This window comes from Galleria mellonella, unplaced genomic scaffold, assembly GCF_026898425.1.
Source record: "Galleria mellonella isolate WM207_F2 unplaced genomic scaffold, CSIRO_AGI_GalMel_v1 utg159, whole genome shotgun sequence".
In the NCBI taxonomy this organism is placed as follows: domain Eukaryota; kingdom Metazoa; phylum Arthropoda; class Insecta; order Lepidoptera; family Pyralidae; genus Galleria; species Galleria mellonella.
The window spans coordinates 834,815-853,454 of NW_026442004.1; the positions used below are offsets into that span (position 1 = coordinate 834,815).

Below are 18,640 nucleotides of genomic sequence, written 5' to 3' on the forward strand. Positions count from 1 at the left end.
AATAATTGAACAATGTAGACTTATATTAAGTAAACAAATTTAAGGTTAATAATAATAATTAAACATGTACATACGTAGATATATATACCTATTTACTGTAAACATAATTACATATACGATAATATGATCAAGAATTTATTTTTTTGCGTTAATGTATTACTATATTCAGCGACTGATTTCTTTACTATTCTATAGCTAACTGTAATTGTTACAGCTTATCTTAAGCTGCAGTAAATAGCCTCTATGTCTTCCCGTTCGCAAGTTAAGCGAAAAAACTGCATCTAATAAATTATACATGAAGCTATTTACGAGCTCATTATCTTGGTTAAGTTTTTGGGCGAGTCCTTTACTTCTTTCTTTCTCCTTGTTTATTGTTTTAGTTTCATAAGTGACCTTTTTTACAAGAATTCGCAATTATGTATAATTGTACAGATATATATATATATATATATATATATATATATATATATATATATATATATATATATATATATATATATATATATATATATATATATATATATGCCTGCCTGCCAAACGTGGCAATTACTGGCAAAACTTCTCTTATTGGAAAGGCTGACGTTTAGCAGTGAACAGTTAACGATTAAAATGATACAGATAATCTGTAAATAATAATAATAAGCCTTGAAATAGTAGTATTATTAATTAAATAATAAATATTTATTATCTAATTTTTACTAAATAAATGTACATTATTTTAAAGTTATTTAAAATCCTTACTTCTGAAGTCTTAAATAATTTTATTATTCATGTTACCTACACGATATTTTCGTTTTTAGAATTGCTAACATTATTTTGAGAATTCTTCTTGCAATTGATACAATTTTTTCGTACCTATATGGATCCTATATTAATTTTGTTACGTTAAAAGCCCTTGTTTTTTTTTTTGAGAAGTAAAATTTTAAATTATTCGTTTTTACAAACAACGCCACTGCACTTTTTCTTAACCGCAATTACACGCTTTTGTCACTTCTATTTGTTTTACTGTAGTTATCTAAAGTTTAGTTTTCAGTTAGTTACTGCCTGCAATTATTTAGCCGTCGTGGTTTTAATGAGGATTCTTTGTTCTCCGACTAATTGTTGAGCAGTTCTCCTTACTTTTTAATTAACGTTTATATTCCTTTATAGCAAAAAGCATAGAATAACTTATTAATTGCTTATACAATTCTTATACATATTTCACATAAAAATTCTCATTCAATGAGAATGAGAGAAAACTTAATAAAATTAATATGTTTACTTTAAAGAATTTGTTCAAATTTATATTGTTCAAATATAAAATTAATTCTAGCTACAAGTTTTTTTTTTACCGAGACAACGATCTGCACATATGATTTTAGATTAACTTCGGTTTAAAAAACAATCAAAAAGCCAAGCGTAATTATAAAAGTTAAAATATATAAACTTATATGACTTACAATTATAGTCATTATATGAAAGTTAAACTTATGTTGTTTCTAGGTTTAATTGTTACTGTTATTTCTATTGTTGTCCCTAAATTTAGTAGGTATATGTAAATTTTTATTATATAGGAACCTATCGTTTAATTCCTTTAGATTACTATAAATCTTCCTAAGAATTATGAATTACTAACAGTTCGCTCCGCCTACGCAACTTTTATTTGTAAATAAAATATAGCTTATGATACTTGCTGATAATGTAGCTTTCTATGGGAGAAAGAATTTTTAAAATTGGTCGAATAGTTTGTGAGTTATTCTATCATAAACAAACATTCTGAGCATCTTTACACGAATTTGGAGTGTACTTAAGCCAACGTTTTATTTTTTTTATTCCGGTAGTTTCTTCCATACACTGATGAGTAGAAAACGTATTTTCATAGGTACATATATATATATATATATATATATATATATATATATATATATATATATATATATATATATATATATATATAGGTATACACGTATAACCGTGTGGTCCCGGCATAGAATAGGCCACGCCTTATTTTCCTGTGAATGTCATAAAAGGTGACAAAAAGAACTTAATGGATGAGGGATTGGCAGCAGCATCCCTCTTAAAATACTACCAAATTCTAAATGCGGTTGCCAAGAGTGGCAACTACTGGCAACCCCCCCCCCCTCCTTATGGGAGAGGATAGTAACGGCTGATATATATATATATATATATATATATATATATATATATATACACACACATATATACGATGTATAAAATAAATATAGTTATATGTTTTACATCATAGTATTTAACCTACGATCATCATCAAGTATATTATCTAAAAACAGTGTGAAGCTTGTCGAGGAACCTGACATCAGTTAATCAAATTATTTCTATTTAATTGATCATATATTATAATGAAATAACGTTACAAATTAAAATATTTCAATGATATGATTTAAAGACCTTTATCGTGTTTTGTATGCAATAAATCATGCGTTGTTAATTAAGTAGATACGTTATAAATCAGTTGTTAGTTATTATTACTGTGCATATAAATGTTTCTAACTCCTTTTGTAGTTACCGTGGTCATTTACTACATTACATGAGTATCTATTGTAATTATTATGACTACCGTTTGTTTGTTTATTCAAAATAGGTATGATCATGTGCAATGTATTGTATAAACACCTTAATTGTATATTATAGAACTTTACGGATAATTTAATGAAGATAGTTTATTTTCAGTATTGATAAACGAATAAACAAGACCCACATTCGCTTATAAAATTGTATAAAAGCAGTATAAAAGGAATGATTATGATGTATAATTTGAAAAAAAAAATTGTAGCTCTGAAATATGGGTATGTGTCCAATAAATTTGTTAAATTTATGACGTCATTTCACGGTTGTTCACAAACGTCACTGATCCAGAAATAATTGATATAAGAAGATATAAGAGGAAAACTACATAGATTAGTTGTTTTTTTTTTAATAAATGATAATGAAATGGTAACCCCGCCTGCACTAACGGTATGCGCTGGCAGGGCACCAGTGAGGGATGATAGGTGAGAATGAAAAAGTAGGTCAGTTAGCCCATCTGATTAACTTGGAATTCAGCACATTGGTTTCCAGGGGGGACCACGTGTAGGCAGGCCTGACAGGCTATATTGCTAGCAATTAGACTGGTAGAGTGCATTACTAACAATCCTTTCCTCTCACATTTGTTAATTATGTATATATTATCATCACCGTAATCATAACCTCATTAACATATACTTTTATAAAAAGCTATGAAAAGTAACAAATAAACTTGATAACAGGAATTATTATCACATTAAAAATAAAAATGTACATAGGTATGTAGATACTGTTATTGTCTACTCTGAATATAATCTCATTTGGGAAATCGTTCGAGACAAAGATTTATTTTGCAACCGCACTAGGATACAAATATAATTATAATTGATTATACAACAACACAGCGTTGTCAACGTATTGGGTAGCTTATCATATCATACGCATGACCTCACATAACCTCTGACTGATTTGCACTCAGATAAGCCACCGACCACCAGTATAACTTGAACCTGTAGTTAATACGAGACGAGGGCTGTGCTCGTAGTTTGTGAGCTCTTATCGAAATGGTAGGTAGATAATAACGACTCAGGAATTGTGACAGATGCATTGACGGGCGTAATCATTGATTGACGTTTTATTGTCGATCTTTAATTGCTGTGACATAAGAGCGTTGCTAGTGTATTTATACGTATAGATAATTCAAGAAAACCATAGTTAGGTCTTTTAAATCATGCATTTGCATGCTTTTGATTGTGCCATTTCTCAGTCTTGTAGTTATTTCATTTGCATTTTTCAGCTATCGGTGCTGTGGTACAGGTAGTTGGAAGATGGAAATGATGGTCAAATAACATATGTTTTGACCATCGGTTTATTCACTTATAATATAAATTTATACCTACTATATTGGTTTCTTAGCTACTCCTATCTATGGCCTTTGTTTATATGCAGTCTTCCCTTGCGGAAGCTTCACCTGTATTTTTTGTGTTATGATAATTATTATATGGCTTTAGTAATTATTTGTGTATTATTGTTTTCTAGTCGTTTTTTTTCATTTTATAATATCGTTCATATACCGATTTATTGCTAGTAAAAAATATATATAATTTTTTTTGCATGCTGTAAAGTAGTGAGCGAAGTGAAGCACTATTTAGTGTATAAAGAATCATAAATTAAGATGCCATATCTTTAAATGTTAGTCTATTTACTATAAAGATTGAAGATATTTAGTAATTCATTAAGGATAATAGAATCTTTTAATATATTAATTTGCATTTTATCACTATTTGTAAATGTTTCAAAATCTATAAATGTGTATGAATCGACCTCTGATTCTCTATAGTACTACTACATTATATACTATGCCTAACCTATTTCCAGTTTACAGCACATATATGATAATATTAATTACTTAATTTGATCTGCAATTTGAGTCTATTACTAGATACGCCTTACGGTATAGTGCGTTTAGGCAATTATCTAGGTACACTGCAGACAAGACTAATAATTATATACCTACATAAAATGCATGGCTTCGTTACATACAATAGGCGGTAAATAAACGGGTTATTATTTATTGGTAAATGAAATTCAGAACTTATTATAGAGGGGTGTGTACGATATTAACAGTTATTGTTTTAAATAGGCCAATTGCTTTCAATGTAAGTATCTAACTAGAAATTTATTAAGGGCAATTTATTATGTAACTATAATTATTATTGTCCCTTGTGCTGTACTTTAAGGACCTATTTTTATCATAATTATTAGTCCCTTATCATTAAATTAGACACTACCTTATTAGTTATGTGTGAAAATAATTAAAGTTCAAACATGTAACAGTTATTATTATGAGTACGTACAAATGAGGTGTAAGCTTATAGGTAGTCTCATCAAAATTTATATAGTTTTAATATGGTATGGTTTAATAAGCTTTTTATACCACGAAGATGGCAACCGTACATACAGTTCTGATGGAAACGGTCACCATAGCCTATGGTCGCCTCCAAGTCTCTTTTGACTATTGCTATATGTGACCAGGTTTTTAATGTCACTATAAATATTTTTCATAGAGAAACCCTAAAATGTTATCCTTGATAGTAATTTGACTGTAGATTTAAAATTTTAAAAATCCCTGTCACATATTATTAAATATTCTGAGTGAGTAATAAAGAACCAATGAACTAGTAAATAGCAATACTATACAATTTATATTTCTGTTCAAAATAAAGCCTTAATCCCTTTGTAATAAAACACAGATTGTTTACAATATTGGAGTCCGTCATTATTATTTTTCTCCCACCTTAGTTTATACGAATAAAAAAGTACTGACTGAATGGAGGGGTGTGCGCGGACACTTGCTCCTGTAAAATAAATGTAATTTGTGTGGTTTAAACTGTATGTGCTCTGAAGAACCTATAAGAATTTGTGTGTGCGTACATATAGAAGTTGAGAAAGATCTGTCGATCACCTACAGCAGAAAAACTCACAATTGCAGGTTAGTCCTCCTCGACAGACAGAATCTTTTCCTAAATAAAACGCTTCCATTGCGGTGTTTTACCTTAAACAATTTCTTCTTTTTTTCTAATTACACGCGTCTTGTACTGCGGAGATCCGAATTCCCTTTTCGACTGCATCAGATCAGATAAAGTTATAAAAAAGCCAATTTAAATTCAACGTAAACGTATCTTTAGCTAACTTCCCCGATTCGTCACGTTTCCCCACGATAAATCTTAGCGTACCCCTAGTACAGCATAAATAAGGTGGATCTTGTTAAAAACTTGCGGAAAAAACGTAAGCGTTTTCCGCCATTTTTAAAACCGAGACGTTCCCCTTAAGGCTTTCGCGGTTTCATAAATATGCAGATATGCGTTCACCTGAGCTAAACCGGCCAAATTTAGACTACCAATTTATCGTAATAGAAATATTGTAAATACGGATACATCCTGCGCTAAATAGATTTGTGGGTTGGCGTGCTTTCGCATAAGTAGCTTTAAAGACCCCTCATTTTACTTGTGTACGTAGGGCCTTAGTAAACTTGCTATCTGATAATGACAGGCAACAAAATATAGGTGGAATTAATAAAATGAATATACCTATAAAACATTTTTTGTAGCCATTTAATTGAAATTAACTTTTACTGTTAGATGTGTCGTTTTAAATTTGTTGAATATAGACTAACATGACTTAAAAAAAAGTGATTAATTTTACTTGACAATTAAAAATGTTTATATATTTGTAGCCTGGAACTAGTATTGGTGAAAAATATGATAAATTGTTAAATTAAGGACAAACAATAAGAAGAAAGAAAAACTGATAATATTACATCCGGAAATAATACTTATATTAACATAGCCTTAATATAGTACTAGCAACTGATAAAGGAAAAAATACAGATTGTCTTAGTAATATAATGTTATTAGAAATTACGAGAAACATGTTATTAATACACCTCCAAAAGCCTAACTGTGGTTGCTAACCTGCCTGCCAAACGTAGCAATTACTGGCAAAACTCCCCTTATGGGAAAGGCAGTGAACAGTTAACGGTTGAAATAATGATGATGATGTTATTAAAGGACGCCAATTTTTTAAAATTGAATGTCGATGAAAAAGAAAAGTAGATAACACAAAAAGTTGATTTAACTATGTGCAAGACGATATTAATATTTGTGTTGAGATAAATAAATTCGATTATTAAATCAACATTAGAATGGAAGACAAAAATTCTATACCGACCCCATGTAATGGTAATACCATTACATGGGGTCTCAATAATTTCGAAGAATGATCTAATGAATAATTGAAATGAATCATAACCTACTACTTACTTACTAGCAGCATTAAGTAGTAGTAAATAAGGTTTATAATTGTTAGATTGCTCGCTGAGAAACCATACTAAGTAATGGAATGACGCTATCATATCATTTTATAAACGCATAATAAGAGAAAAAACAACATGCAAAAAATTCTGATCTTTACACTTACTGCCTGATAAGAACATCCAATGATTTCATTTTATAATAACGAGATTTTAATACCATTATTATGGAGTTTGATTAAACACTATGTTATTAATTGAAATAAATTTATGCCAGCGGTTGTCAGTTGCTAAAACAACTGATAAGGATGCATTCATTACTCATTAATTACTCAACGTTAACACGAGAGATAATGTTATCTGACGTGTTTGTCTTCCTTGCTTAACCTACATATTTATAAGTACTATATATAGGTAATTCTATTTAAAATTTACTAATACAAACAATTGTAAAATTTGGCTAAGAGAACTCAATATAGTACGTCAGTGCAAAAGACATAAATTTTGAATTGTAATTCTCTACCAAGCCAGTCAAACCCATGAAATTAATAGACTAATATCTGCCCTTTATAAAGATAAATACGAGTTCAGCAGTAGAACTTTAATGAGTTGTTATGGTATAGGTTTAATGACTATAATATATAATATATTATAAATAACTACTACGTAAAATAGATTTCTCAAACAATGTTTAATTCTCGCGGATGAATGGCGTCTGACTACGCTAAACTTGGAAATTATCCAACTGAGATAGTGTGACCGTACCGCTAAACCTCTCGTGATCAATTATAGAATACAATACTTGAATACAGTACCGAATACATAAATTTATTTTTCATTTAAATGTTAAGGTGCATAAATATACTGGGAAACGATACCTTGTATATCTCTTTAATCGATGGTGATCAATCAATCAGGCGCAGCCGTTCGAGCGAGTATGTTTTTCACTTACCCCTATATATACGTCAGCACTTCACCCAAAAACCTACTTTATCTAATTCACACGTTGCATAATTTTAAAAGGCAGGTGTTAAACGAGTATTAAAGCTAACAAACAAGCGTTAAGCCTTGGGTTTCGGCAGACCATAGCTCGCTGAAAATGGTCGAAGATTAGCGGCAGAGTACTTGTGAAATTAATGCCCCGTCTAAAGTATCAAGCTTAGGACTTAATTATGATTTTAGCTTTTATTTATATTTAACACTATTAGTATTGTTTACGTACTGTTTTTACTTAATTAAAGCAAATGAACTAAAAGGCGAAATTGTAAAGTTATGCGATGATCTTGACAGTGTAGTGATTATTGCTTCACCGTCAAGTGTACTGCTTCGATTCCCGAAGAATACAAATATTTGTATCAATTAATGTATTAGTTTGGGCGTTTGTTATATTTTTATATAGTAAATTTTTAAAATATGTACTTTAGTAGATACTTAAGAGTGATTTGTTACTATGGGAACTAATAAATGGCTTTTTGTGATATGTCTGTAGAATTTTGAATCATTTATACAATGATAGAGCTCAATATGAATATTAAATACTTGCTGTATCCCGCGGTCTAATCCACGTAAATCAGTATATAAATTATTTTATGTACTAAGGATAGAACGTACAAATTTCATTAAAATCCATTCATTCGTTTTGCGTGAAAAAGTCAGCCATCCATGAACTTTCGAATTTATAATATTAATATGATAACAAACAATAATACCTGAGCCTATTTTATTTTTATATTTTACATTAATATTATGGTTAGTTAATTTTCTTTATGTTTTATTGTGATCTATTACTTGTTTATCGAATTTATAATAATCAGTGACACAAACGCAAACCCCATCGCCCCAAGCTTTTAGTGTAATAGATTTACTGTCGTTGCACACTTGGCATTTAGTATAGCCATTTTTCACAGCTTGTTTTCCTAGTTTGTACGCGACAGGTGGCGTGCCTATCACTATTCCGCAAAAACATTTCATATACGCCTCAGATTTTATATCGAACGTGCAAGTTCTTATGCGCATTTTACCAAAGCACATGCAACTTCAAAGTTCTGAAAGGATTTAAAAGTATTTACAAGGTATTTAAAAATATATAATTGAAGTGAATTTAGATCCACAAAAATGTAGTGAATTTAATCCTGTCACTCACATACACTGATGATTGACGAGATGTTTCGAACATTAGTTTGAAAAGAATTCAATTTAGAATTCGGCATTCTATTATCATGTAATCATTTTAAATTTAATAACACAACATTAAACCTTTAAACGACGTTGAACCTTCTTCGATTTCTAAAATAATTATTGCAATTAGTTCTGAAATAGCGAAATGAAAAAATAAAAAAATCTCGTAACATACTCATAAAAATATACATCTCTCTTTGAAAGGCGGTTAAAACTAGGTCCAAGTAAAATAACTCAAGGAAGCCTGTTTAATATTATAAATCGATAAAACTATTTCGAGTAATATTCATAGTTGCGTTGTAGTTGATCAAAAGTCCCGTAATCACCCTATAATACTCGCATGGACTCCATTACATGCAGTAGGTATCGTACTGGCGTGCCAACTTTTTCTGAGAACTTAATCAATATTGTGTAGAGGTATTGAAAAGCGAGCAAGCGCTAAGTATATAGCCTCTAAACACGCCAATACCTATTCTCCTCAATTTTTCCAAGTAGGTATATCCTCTGAATTTGAATAAAACATATCTACGCTATATAAAAGACTTAAAATTATATTTTTGTTTCTTTATTTCAATGAACAAGTTTATAAACATATAGATAAATATAATATAATAGGCCTATAGATAAATACCTTTTAGTGTAACATATATATTAAAAAAGTATATAAAATTTTTCACACGTCGTTTATCTTTAACTTTGATCAATCTATCCTTCCATCAGGTCCTTTATTAGATGCATCTTTACATACATTATGTGCTTTTCATCTTTTAAACTACTTACTATATTATAATCTATCTTGAAATTGCTGAATACCTAAAACGTCCAACTCTTTAAAATTAAGCCCACAATTTAGATCGTTCTTGTACTTAGATGTAGTTTGGGGTGGCATACTTTAGATTACTTGTTTATCCTTTGATAATGTTACTTGCAAACTTTGATAATTTCAGTGACGTACCAATCCCGGTCCGGCGCGAGTTTTCGTTAATTCTGCGTACGCCAACCGGCGCTGAATTTGCATTTTGCACGCGTGATAAGTGGCCGGATTACACGGGATTCCCACGAACAGCCTCTGTTTGTACTAAAATAAAGGGCTGTTAAACTTTTTTCATGGTAATTTGGGTCACCTTTAGAATCGTTGTAAATTTGTTTAAGTAGGATTAAGTCCGGCCTATTTGTTTACATCGCATTTTATATTTTATTACTTTTTTTTTATTTAGTTTTATAATTAAAAAATAAAATAAAACAATGTGTAATATTGTTGCGACCGTATCTATTGTGCTAAAAGTTTAACGTTGAAATATTTATACCATCGGGCTCCTTACAGAAGTTTGTTGAAAATCGAGATATTTTTCCATCGCGTGATTAATGCAAGCCACCACAACGCAGTGCCGGCTGACTTCCAAAATTTCCACAGTAAATCTCCGCTTTCGTTTCGCTTCTTTTGTTCGGCTAAGACTTGGCAGCGTATTTTATCTCTGTAATGCAAGCATTGCGTTGGTAGTAAATAGTTAGCAACTATAAATGTCATTAAATAAATATATTATTATAGTTAAAATTATTGACGAAATGTAAAAGTTCAATGACCTTTTAGCGACATTACAGACAAACGATGTGTAAAACGAACCACCCCCATTAGATAAACCGATGACATCTAGATATCTACATTTGAATAGGTACATTTTATTTCCTTATAAAAAACAAGTCATCAATATCTTTATAAAAGACCTTTTTACATAAGGTCTCATAAAATTGTTAGAGAATTAAAATCAACAAACGTAACAAGTTTACTGGATTTTTAAATATAGAAAATCATGTCAGTGACCTTTTACAAATGAGTTATATATCTATTTATATTAAACATCTTATGAAGTTGACTTTAATACCTACTGCTGTTTGTTAGCCAAAAATCGAAACAGCTACGTATGTATTAGTGCATCACGGCATAAATAGGTAAGGTGGTTCAACTTTATACAGATAAGACATTTCTATAAAATTACTTTGCACGTCGCTGAACAATATTTTAATTTATCTAATTGTTTGTTTTGTTTTATTTGATGATAACTTAATATATGTGTGTACGTAATCAGTACCAAATTATTAATATCTGCATATCTTTAGTAATATCTATATATCTATCTATTATATAGCCATGTAGTCCCGGTATAGAATGGGCCACTCCTTCCTTCCTCTCGGGTGTAGTAACAGGCGACTAAGAGAACTTAAAGGTCGAGAGATGGGCAGCAGCGTCCCTCTTAAAGCATCTTCAAAGCCTAACTACGGTTACCAATCCGCTTGCCAAGGGTGGCAATGACTGGGTATTGCCCCCAATAGGAAGAGGCCTATGTTTAACTGTAAACAGTTAACAGCTAATATTATGACGATATTAGTATATTATTTCACAATAAATCCATAATAATTATGTTTATTGGAAACGGTGATCACATTCCATCAGGTATCTTGTCGGCTTCTTTGCTATTCCATATTTCATAAAAAAAATAACCAATCATAATTACTCTCTTATGGGTCAGACAGTAATATTAAGATTGTTTTTGTTTATTTAAACTATATTGTACATTGATATTTATTTATTTGTGTTCTAAAAATATCTTTAATTCATAACGGTAATTGTAGATCTACCGAAAAGCAGGAATATTTGAATTAAGTAAAGTCATGATATTATTTATACAAACATCGTCAATATACCAGTAGACTATCTGAAGCAGATTTTTTCGCACGTACCCATGTAATAAAAGAAACGGAAAATAAACAAATAGAACGAGCAAAATAAATCCGCAAACAACAAACAAACAAAAACGTTGCAATGAAAACTAAATTCCCGCACGCATTTCTCACTGGTCTAAAGTTTTTTCTATGCAGATGCAGCTATGCATCAGTGTCCTATTTAGGATTCAAAGTCGTTCAATGCAACGTTGAACTTTCACAATATCGCACAAACTGCACTCAAGTTTTATCTCCATCTTTGACTTCAGCAGAATTCAGCCAATATTCCAGTCAACTCTGATAAAATGAGCTGAGAAAATAGTTTTTGTTACCCATAACGATATTAGTGATTTAGAGTTTTGCGTTTATTTTTTATTAACGAATATAGAGGCATTATATGACTATTAAATTATGATAAAATAACGTTTAATAATAAGAAATATTATAACAAAAATTCGAGGTTAGGCCCAAAATATACTAAAATATAATGTTAAGAGAGTGTGTAGGTAATAGAAAAAAAAAATGGGTGAATGATAAAAGATACATAGATATTTATATATTATTATTTAGTGAATCAAGTATATGAAAATATAATGCTTTAAAATAAAATATAAAAATTAGCTACAAATAAAATGTTCTCAATTTTATAACTTTCGTAGTAGTAAATTGACGCATGCGCCGTCGGACGTCGGATATTTACAGAATCCGTCGGTCGTTCGGTTTTGCATCGATCAATTCCAATTTTTCAACAAAATAATAACCATATTTACAACATAAACTATCACTTCAGAACTAATTACATCTCAATAATATTTTATTTTGATAAAAAATAATACGATAAACTACATAAGGTTAAAATATCCTTGTAAATAAAAATCTTTTAAATATAATCCTATTTTGTACTTATGTATTTTTATTATTTTATCTGTAAAATAATTTGAATAAAACAATTCTTACATGTTAATGTAATGTACCCATTTTGCTTTAGTTATTATTTAACATGGTTTGTCAATCATGAAATTTGTCTATTCTCATATAAATAAATAACATTTAATAAGTACCTACTGAACTATGCTATTATATATTTGATATTTGAAGTGTAATAAAACATATTTTACAATAAACTAATTAAAAAATAGTACTGGCTACTAGAAAAATCAAGAATGGTGGGTTAAATATTATAGGTTTAAAAAATACTAGATAAGTTGTATCGAACTTTTTGATTTGAAACTGTATTATACACAGTTTCACACAGGAAAAAAGTTTCAAACAGTTTTATATATACTCTTCAAGTACCGGTCTGATTAGACAAAATATGTAAACAAGAAAATGAGAACAGGAAACATTGTCCATACAGAACTTAGCTTTGTGTGCTTCGAGCGGCGTCTATCCAAAACATACGTATTTTTCACATAAATTTCCTTTTAAACGGATAAATTAATATACGATATGAATAAAGCACATATTAACTCACTATTTTTTAACTTTAAATAAGAATTAAATACATTAATAAATAGGAAAAACTCACAAAAACAATGCGAAAAACACAGAGACACCATTCATTCCACATTTGTTGATACAGAGGGCGACTTGATCGCGTCATTCAATATGGCGATGCGACGCCGTTTAGTGATTGGTCGACGCGCGCATTGCCGTGAAGTTGGCTTGGGTGTGCGAGCGAGAAATATTTATGTGATGTTTTGGCGCCGATGAAAGACGGAGAATATGTTGGGACGAGAGTACATTTGTATGCTGCTAGCGTGTCGGACCGGTTTTGTCAGAGGCGTTTACAAAGTGTGCGTATGTGCGCATGGGTATATGCCGAGGGCAGGTAGAGTATCGCGCTACCTATTTATAATGATGAATTGAATGGTGCGCGCGGTGCGTTGGATTAAAAATTAAATTTTTAATTTTTATTTTCTCTTGTTTCAGGTAAACTCTATGAAGGTAAATACTACAACGAAAAATGAGGACATTATATTAATAATGAAGCATAAGCAAATTGTGAAAGGTTGATTTTTAAATATTTGACTATTAGGTATATGCAAAATAATATAATTATATACCTACATGAATAATATTATTATTTACGAAATAAATTTAATAACATAAATACGTTGAATATATTTAAAGATTTTCATAAATATGTGGTAAGTGTGGTAGAAATATTAATGAGTAAAAGTAGGTAGAATTTTTTAACAAATAATTTTACTAATGTAATAATACCAAATTCATACTGAGAGGGGAATTATCCTAATTCTTACTTATGTGGTAAACGTAACACTTTTAAATTTGGTCATATTTTGTCAAACTCATCTATGTTCAATACAACATAAGACTGGTCAGCCGCATGTCTGAGATATTAGATATTAACTATCATTAATAAAAGGAATAATAGGGTATTAAAATTATAATAAGCAGTTTTTATTTTTGAAGTTGAAATTAAGACCTTCAGATCGTAGAAATAAGGTATCTTTCTCCATGATAGATTACTAGAGGGAGAATTTGTACAAAAGTCATTTGCTTGGGCACCTTTGTCCCATTCGTGTTTCTGCCGTGAAGGAGATGTGTTTGCATGGCTGTGTTTCAGTTTGAAGGGTGGGATATGGCAATGAATTTATAGGATACAAAGGAATAAAATGAAAGGCAACGCATGGGGGGTATCATAGGCGAAACAGTATACTCTGTTATGTCAATGGTACTGCTCATGTTTATAGGCGACGGTTACCACTTTCCATCAGGTGGGCCGTCAGCTTAATTGTCATTCTAAGTAGCATAAAAAAATGACAAATTATTAAAATTATATATTTACCCGCGACTTCGGCCGCATGTCCAGAATATGTTTACTCACCTGGATAAAAAGTGACTTATATCCTTCTCCATTCGTACGTGTATACCAAATTTCATAGTGATTGGTTAAGCCTTTAAGGCACAATAATAAACTAACTTTCACATTTATAATAGTAACAATTATTAAAAAAAATGTATTTACGAAGTAACATTACAACGTGCAATTCTTTTTCATTTTCAAGATGTATTAAAAAGTGAAGGGGAACAAAAGCAAGACATTAGTGTAAGCAAAAGAAAACTTGATATAAAATCCTAAATCTAACTCGCCTGGAGCGAAAATAGTAGGTCAATATCCTCCTTTAGACGAGAACAGACTCATGGGAGTTGATGGGTTATTATGTGTGGTGAAGTGGTGAATGGCGAGACAATCACATTTTTCATCGGATAAATCAAATGTGATCATTTAAAAGTAAGTGTAGGTAATAATAATATGGATAGTAATACAACGTTTTGAAAATATTTGGAATAACCGAAATTGGAGACATTGGAGGCATTTTAGAAAGATATGTTATCTAGATTGGTCTTGCCGAGATTTAAGGATCTCATTTATGGAGGCAATGTGTTTAACCACTCTTTCACGTCAGACAGAGTCAGACTGCACATGTTTGTATAGTATGTATCGTGTAATCACATTACAATCTCATTTAGATATGTTAAGTAGAGAGACTCAAAATGTCATACATTTAAAATTATGAAATCAATGTTTTTTTAATTACTTTACAGTTTAGATAACTATGGAATCAACAAATACATAAAACTGGAATGATGCCTATGATTTTAATAAAACAAAAAAGACCAATATTAACAAAATTAATATAAAACCAACAATAGAATTTGATTAAAAGGAATTATCAATATCGGTTTAGAATTGAGGCTATCGGGTAACATACAGATAAAAAACCAATAAAGTTGTCTTGTTTGAAGTTTGAATTACTTTAACAATAAACCTAATTCGACATTTTTCAACTATCAAATGCTTTCAATAGGAAAATTGTTATAGGCATATCGTATCACAGCCAGCCAGACCGAACAGCCGAGCGGAAGCCGGAATATGTGATGAAAAGAAAAAAAGTCGAATATGGCTCAAGCCCAATGGGCTAAGATAAATTTATTTTGTCGTGTAACTAGCAATAAATATGCTAATTCAACACTATAACGTCCGTATGTCGCCTAGCAGCTCTGCCATTGAGAGAGTGAAAAAGATATCACAAAATTGCACTGCGCATTGCTCTTTTCAGTCATACAACCTTCTAGTACCATCAAGCAAAAGATAACTCTGTTTCATTATGTTGAGGGTCCTATTTTTTTTCCTCCAAATTTATAGAGTTACGACATTGTGTTTTCGGTGAGTAGTTTTATCGACCTACGGCAACTACTAACCCAATAAATTTTGGTGTTTCGCTCAGAGAATCCGTTCGTAGAATGAATGCATCGTCCCAGATACGAATTTGCGAGATTTGACTATATTGGATTATTTCTTTGAGGATTATGATTTATAGAAACATAAACCAACTTTGAGTTCAATTAGCTTTTATTTATTCATAAGTAATATGAGTTTATAGATAAACAATTATTTATTGTCATATTCAGGTATTTTTCAATTCAAAAGCGAAACCTTTTTTGTAATATTAAATAAGTGCTACGTAATTATATTGACTGTCTAAATAATATTTAGAGACACAAACAGGGCCAATTTTAAAAAAGTTTTTCTATTAAATTAGGTCGACTGAGAATCGAACCTAGAGCTTTATTTAAACAAAGAAATGTGTCTAATACTGGATCACATACATGGTCTTTACAAAACAGTTTATACAAGTAGGCATATCTTAATTAACAATAACAATTAGAATATAAATTATGAGCATAACTTAATCTGCAAAATGAAACAATCGAAATCAATATTTAATTGATGGGCAAACCTTAATTAACTTGTATATCGGCGGCGTTCCAAAGCCCCTTGAATAAAAGAAGCCATCTGCATTTTGGTATTCAAATTATTCTCCAAACGTGTTCTCCGTTCTAATTGTAGAGTTGCTTAGAAAATAGTTGCGTCACACTCACTCTTGCGCAGCACGAATTTGTAAGAGCAGCGTAACCCTTATCTTAGTCGTGTTCCAACATCGAAAGGGTAGCACAATATACGAACTCATATGGACCCAATTATAAGGCAACAAAAAAATCACATCACAAAAGTTTGCCTAAACTAACCTCGTTAAGAGATTTTTGGATAAAAGAATACCGTTTTTCAGTACGGTTACGATTGTCAAGTCGATCGGATAGCTCGATCGGTGTTGAAGTAACGACTGAGTTAAAAAATATCAAGTGTATTCATAACCTTGTTGCCTCTTTTAGTGACAATAGTAGTGCAAGGAGAAAGTTCGTTGCGTTTGTATTCGAACAACAATAAAAAAAAATATCTTTTTATGCCATTGTTTAGGGAGAAAGTCACGATCGCCCTTTAAAAAACTTTTATACCTGCAAAAGAAGCGAGCGATCAACAGTTTAAGTTTTTTAGTTTTCGAATAGCTTTGCCGTAGAATGCTCGTGTATTTAAGTTGTAAAAAATCCTCAACGGTTGTTCCAAATTTGAAATTGTTGAACAAGGGCTAAACTGTGAGTAAAATTGTGTAAATAAGTGATAAATTGACTTAAGATACAACCGGTCACCTCTTCTTAGAGGTAGATGTCGTCCTGTATAGCGTAGGTATACACTTACAATATTCTCCTTGCTTCTTCATGACACAGCATTGTTTGCATATTGAAACTTGATTTCAGGTAAATAGCAAGTTACTGTTTCTGGCAATAATATTTATAATAATGTTTGTTTTAGCCATATAATAAAAGATATTCATGTTCTTAATATTTAGAGTTTTCCCAACATAAATAATGTTCCAGATTAAATGACAGGAAACAAACATGAAAGCGAAATTTCTCCAAAAAAATTAATCGGGGGCGACACGAAAATTTAATTTCACGCTCTTGTACGTGCAGTGTTTGTACAAATTAATGTTGTTTGCGAATTTTTTGTCACGCACTGTTTTAGGCAGTTTAGATATTAAAAAAGTGTGACGAGTTTCAGCACATCGCTTTGTTAGTAAAATATTAATCGAACTCGAAACGTAATGTTTCAAGGAAAATGGATGTTTATTTCTCTTAACTTTGTTTTGAAACATACCTACTCTTTTTAGGCAAGTATTATAGCAAAACTCATTATGTCATTTTCAATTTAGAATTGATTCAAATATCGGTAAGTAAAATATAAAGTTGTTATTTAAAACATGACATATAAATTACGTATTTTCTTTGATTAATTTATTTTCTATTTATATTGTACCTGCTAATAATTTCTACTTACATAAAATATGCAATAAATATTTTATACAATCTTTATTATTTTAGCCTATAATCCGCAAACCTGTCAAGTGTATGATTGGAAAATTTCTCAAAAATTAAGCAGGATCGGTCGTTTACCGAAACTATCTAAGACTTCATTAAAGCCACACAAAGTAAATACGTATCCAATGGTCTCGGAACAACAGGGAACATGTTGAATGTCTACGCACATGCAGACAAAGGAGGAGACGCTTAATTAAACTAGCGAAGCGGGCGAGCGAAACGTAAGCATTTAATTTATATCCCTGCAGTAAACTCCGCGAGCGCTTCTCCTGTGGTCCAAATTCATGAGGGAAGCGATTTATCGTTCTTATATAAATATTGACGGTATTCAACTACTATTATACTATACTACGGCATTCAACGGAACAGAATATAAGAAAAAATTTAACTCTACGGTCTGCGGACATCTTTTCAGCCATAAGGTTTCGTTTTAAACACTAAAGAAAAAATTTAGATGAGACCTCTTTCATTGAAATCGACAACTTTATAATAGACAGTGATTGAGCAGAGTAAAAAGTATATTTTACATAAAATAGAAAAAAACAGACGAATTTCATATAGATTCCGACATATAATATTATTATTAATATACATTAAATAAGGTTTTTATAATATATAGTATATAATATTAGGATAATATAAGAAAATCATGTCCATACTAAA

General features: G+C 30.7%; 1 protein-coding gene and 1 long non-coding RNA gene across 7 annotated transcripts in view; one reads left to right on the plus strand and one right to left on the minus strand.

Annotated features, from left to right (window-relative positions):
* Positions 1 to 13,405, minus strand: part of LOC128200164 (uncharacterized) — a 95,027-nt gene extending 81,622 nt beyond the window's left edge. For 2 of the 5 annotated variants that reach the window (XR_008252573.1, XR_008252569.1), the window contains exons 1-2: positions 13,260 to 13,402; positions 10,318 to 10,485 (exon numbers count right to left, since the gene is read on the minus strand). This is a non-coding gene — a long non-coding RNA (uncharacterized LOC128200164). Of the gene's footprint in view, positions 1 to 10,317; positions 10,486 to 13,259 lie in introns of all 5 variants that reach the window. The other 3 variants (XR_008252572.1, XR_008252571.1, XR_008252570.1) reach the window with 3 other exon arrangements.
* The window catches only part of LOC113518855 (homeotic protein ultrabithorax), a 187,446-nt gene that overhangs the window by 89,862 nt on the left and 78,944 nt on the right, over positions 1 to 18,640 (plus strand). Inside the window, exon 2 of one of the 2 annotated variants that reach the window (XM_031906967.2) lies at positions 13,664 to 13,678. The exons of the other annotated variant lie outside the window; for it this stretch is intronic. Coding sequence (XP_031762827.2) covers positions 13,664 to 13,678 — 15 coding nt within the window. The remainder of the gene's footprint in view (positions 1 to 13,663; positions 13,679 to 18,640) is intronic. 2 annotated transcript variants of the gene reach the window in all.